This window comes from Borostomias antarcticus, assembly GCF_949987555.1.
Source record: "Borostomias antarcticus genome assembly, chromosome: 3".
Classification (NCBI taxonomy): domain Eukaryota; kingdom Metazoa; phylum Chordata; class Actinopteri; order Stomiiformes; family Stomiidae; genus Borostomias; species Borostomias antarcticus.
The window spans coordinates 7,027,549-7,032,548 of NC_140236.1; the positions used below are offsets into that span (position 1 = coordinate 7,027,549).

Sequence of the window (5,000 nt, forward strand, 5' to 3'; positions counted from 1 at the left end):
AGGTGCAGATGAGTCTCTCTCTCTCTGCCTCGCCGTCTGTAGATGTGATCTTCTAGAGGGGGAGATGAGGAAGCTTCCTGCCTTCCTCAGCAGTCTCTTCCTGCAATCCGATTAAAGCTCTGCTTCTCTGGGGCCTCTGGGTAAACCCCCCCCCCCCCCACCACAGCATCGCATCCAGCGCTAGAGACCACCTCACACACACCCCTCCCACACAAATCCACCTTCACCACAGACACACACACACAGCTCCACCATAAGCCGTGTGGCCCCACCGGTGACCTCCCATCATCACCCTGGCTGTTGGCAGCCATTACCAGGGCCTCCTGGGGCCTCCCTGGCCCTTAGAAGACTACTGCTGCTGCAGAGCTCAGACAATACACCCCACACTAACACACACAACCTAACACTTTACACCCCACACTAACACACACAACCTAACACTTTACACCCCACACTAACACACACAACCTAACACTTTACACCCAACACTAACACACACAACCTAACACTTTACACCCCACACTAACACACACAACCTAACACTTTACACCCAACACTAACACACACAACCTAACACTTTACACCCCACACTAACACACACAACCTAACACTTTACACCCCACACTAACACACACAACCTAACACTTTACACCCCACACTAACACACACAACCTAACACTTTACACCCCACACTAACACACACAACCTAACACTTTACACCCCACACTAACACACACAACCTAACACTTTACACCCCACACTAACACACACAACATAACACTTTACACCCCACACTAACACACACAACCTAACACTTTACACCCCACACTAACACACACAACCTAACACTTTACACCCCCCACTAACACACACAACCTAACACTTTACACCCCACACTAACACACAACCTAAGACTTTACACCCCACACTAACACACACAAGCTAACACTTTACACCCCACACTAACACACACAACCTAACACTTTACACCCCACACTAACACACACAACCTAACACTTTTCACCCGACACTAACACACACAGCCTAACACTTTACAATTCCTCACCCCACACTAACACACACAGCCTAACACTTTACAATTCCTCACCACACACTAACACACACAACCTAGCACTTTACAATTCCTCACCACACACTAACACACACAACCTAACAATTTACAATTCCTCACCCCACACTAACACACACAACCTAGCATTGTACAATTCCTCACCACACATTAACAGACACAACCTAGCACTTTACAATTCCTCACCACACACTAACACACACAACCTAGCATTGTACAATTCCTCACCACACACTAACACACTGTAACCTAACACTTTACAATTGCTCACCATTACCCATACTAACAACCACAACATAACACTTTACAATTGCTCATCATTACCCATACTAACACACGCAACCTAACACTTTACGATTCCTCACCTACAACTGTTGTTGTTCTACAGCTCGGAACCTCCAAACAGCATTCAGAAATAATCATAGCTGTTAAATAGAGACACCTGTCAAGCCTGAGAGGTAGGAAGTGAAGCCTCGAGTCTGCATACGAGAAGGAGCTGAGTCAGACAGAGAACAACAAAGCCGTCTCTCTCCACACCTGATGAGCCAGCAGAGCCGCTAATGAGTTAGCAGCCCCTCTTAAGCAGCAAATTAAGAACCAGATTTCTCTGCTCATAAAGAGACACTTTGGGTCTAAAAGATCCCTTTTAACGCTGAATGTATGAGGGCCACCTTCACTGATATATCTTTACAGTTTCCAAAACAAGAGCGATTTGGGAGTATCAGCTTCCACCAACCTTCTGTCTTTAAAAAAACAAGCCACGTATATACCTCAATAATACCCCCATTCTCTTCTGACCATCACCTCTGGCTAAAGTGGGAGTCTGCATCCTGCTCCAAACAGATCAATGCAGCCCGTTAGAGCAGATGAAAGGTTGTTTGATGTGGCCTTAGAACAACAGTGGAGGTCTGGGCCAGGCCGGGCCAGGCCAGAGAGATAACAGCCCTGCCCAAGGCCAGGGTTAGGGAGAGGGCAGAGGACCACAGGGACAGGCTCAGGGGAGGGGAGGAAGGAAAAGGCTACTCACCAGCTTAAAATCCTGAATGCTACAAATGAAGTAGGGAGTGTTGGGCCGCCGGCTCTCGATATAAACACAATCTGAAAAAGGAAGAAGGGAGAGAGAGAGAGAGAGAGAGAGAGAGAGAGAGAGAGAGAGGGGTGGTGGTGTTAGAATATGAAAACATGCACACTTCATGGACTTTTCCATCAGCACAGAAAAAATGCCAAAGACCATACATTATTTTCGAGGCGTTACCTCAGAAGAGACATTTTTTCCTTGAGTCAAATTCGATTGGAATGCGCGAGTAATAGGATTAAGGACTTTTGGAGCAGTACAAGGCTTCCTTCCCAAAGCAAACATCGCACCCAAGGGGAATTATGTTACTGTTCCACTCCAATTCTACACCGGCCAATGTCAGATAGCAACACTGCTTTATTCCCACCCTCCCCCCCGGAACATAAATTGAGTAACCTTGCCTAAATACGTCCAGTTAGCACCCAACTTGACTGGCTGGCACACACACACACACACACACACACACATTTAGAAGGCTGCCAAATTACATAACCCCTCGTAGCGCACTCAGCGGCCGCCCAGCGCGTTGTGTGTGAATGGGGTCCAGACCGGGCCGGCTGTGCTGCTAAATTGAATGTGACTGGTGGTATGGCCAGGTCATGAACCCTCCTCTCCTTAACAAAAACATTCACGCCGCACAGGACAAAAACAGACAGCCACTTCTGCTGGAGGACACTGGTGGGAGGGAGGGGGGCCAGGGGAGACAGGAGTAACCAGCTTAACAGCCACCTTCCCCTGAATTATTCACAGTTTAACTCGGGCTGTGTTCTTACTAACATTTTAATTCACTGCGAGATACAATACCCCCGCGACGAAACCTAATCCTTTCCGGTAAACCAGAATATCTCAACGTTCTATCTGTATCGGAGAGTGTTGCTCGAAACTCGCGGCTTTCTAAATGATCCTGTCTTGTGAAATACAACACTGTCGTTTGTTTAGGCGCACTCGCGCGTGCACTCACACACGTACACCCACACGGATGTACAAAACCAACAATCTATCAGGAGGTTGGATCAAATCCACTGATGTATTAATCTGGTTTCCACTATCGATCCCCATAGAAAGCGAAGTGAGGGTGGTTTCGATTCATATAGCAGACACGTAATGGCCTGAAACCAATTAGGCTATAGCCTGATGAGTGGAGGGGATCGGCATGCCCTTTACCCAACACTGGCTCTGCCACGACTGACTGGCTGTCCACTGAAGCGTTGCGGACACGCTAACATCAGCGCGCACAGCCATGGGGGAGCCTCTGCTAATACAACACACCAGCACCCCCCTCTCAGCTAACCTGCCTCACAATCCCCCTCCCTGTTAGCATGCTAGCCAAGGCTAGGTCTTCAGCAAAGAGGCACCCGAGACGAGACAACCAGCGGCCTGGGGGCGCCAACCGCTGGCTAGGCTATTGTTTACAAAAACGAGGACTGGCTTTTTCCACACGAGAGAACCGCAGGTGGTGGTGAATCATCGGGTTATTTATTTGTTTGTGTCACTGTTGTTATTGATCCGGTTCCTCTTTATCTGCTGGGCTGCAGCTAGCAAAATAAAGATATTAAATGGCTCTGTCGGCCGGCATGCCATTTGTAGCTGGGCTATTAGCGCAGCGGGGCTTTGTCTGAGCGGCGTGGTGTGTGCGGGCTGGCCGCCCGGGGTGGGCCCCTTATCTGCTGGGGTCTCAACGAGCTGCTCTGAAGGGCACGTCACTGGGGCTGCTTGCATGAGTGACGCCAGGGTTCCTCTACAGCCACCGTCCCCCCCCCCCCCCCTCTCTCTCTCTCTCTCTCTCTCTCTCTCTCTCTCTCTCTCTCCCACCCCTCCCCACCTAGACCCTGGAAGTCATTTACAAGATAGCATGAATGAAAATATCCATCAGTTGCTTTTGCGCGACCTGAAGGGATGACGTCTGTAAAGAGAGGGGGAGGAGGAGGAGGAGGAGGGGAGGAGGGGAACGAAAACAAAAGAAGAGTAATCTGAATGAGATGAGATGACATGTTTCAGAGGAGTCAAATCGGGGGAATTAAGGCTTAGCGTCATCTAACCTCTCGGGCATATCCTTTTGGAGTGGATCGGTCCGCCTGTCTGTGGATCCACATCAAAACCCGTCAACAGGCGAAGGGAGCTAAAAATGAGCATCTAGGAAAAGACACGTAGCGAGCCCTAGTTGAATAATTCAAAAGCTGCGAACAAACACGTTCTCGGAAGATCAAAAGCAATCTCGCAGTGATTTCAGATCTTGTATTCTGTGTTTCCGGACTAGGCCTACCCACTAGAACATTTGTCGAATGGTTGAAAAAGACTGAATGCTACATCAGGAATTACCACTTGAAATCACGAAATGACCAGCTTTTTTTTTTCTGGAACCAGGCAAGAGCTCACTTCTTATCACCAGACACAGGGACTTTCGAGTGGGCCAGACAGGTCCTCGAGGGTTCACTAGTACATTGAAACATTCCAGCCATTTTGTAGGGCGTTGGAAAGTGGGTCCCCTTTCTCAATTGGAGAAGTGGAGTGGGGGGGGGGGGGGGGGGGGGGTTTGTGGGTCTACTTGGGGGGGATGGGTGGTGTCGGTGGGGATAAAGCCTGGAGTGTTTGTGTGTGTGTGTGTGAGAGAGAGAGAGAGAGAAGGAGCGACAGGATCTTTGTAGAGACTAGCGCTGCTATTCCCCCCGGAGACCCTCGGAGGGGAGATGGGGCTTAGCAGCCGACTGCTAGAGTCCGCAGACAGAGAGAGGGAGAGAGAGAGAGAGAGAGAGAGAGAGAGAGAGGGAGAGAGAGAGACGGGGGGGAGAAGAATGAGAGAACTACACTTCATTCCTGCGGCGGAGATATCCCTTC

At 49.5% G+C, this 5,000-nt stretch overlaps 1 protein-coding gene across 1 annotated transcript in view; it reads right to left on the reverse strand.

Moving 5' to 3' along the window:
- Window positions 1-5,000, reverse strand: part of rerea (arginine-glutamic acid dipeptide (RE) repeats a) — a gene marked incomplete at its 5' end in the record, with an annotated part of 67,960 nt that overhangs the window by 55,847 nt on the left and 7,113 nt on the right. The window contains one exon of the mRNA XM_084435939.1: window positions 2,118-2,188. Within this exon, the coding sequence (XP_084292065.1) occupies window positions 2,118-2,188 (71 nt within the window). The remainder of the gene's footprint in view (window positions 1-2,117; window positions 2,189-5,000) is intronic.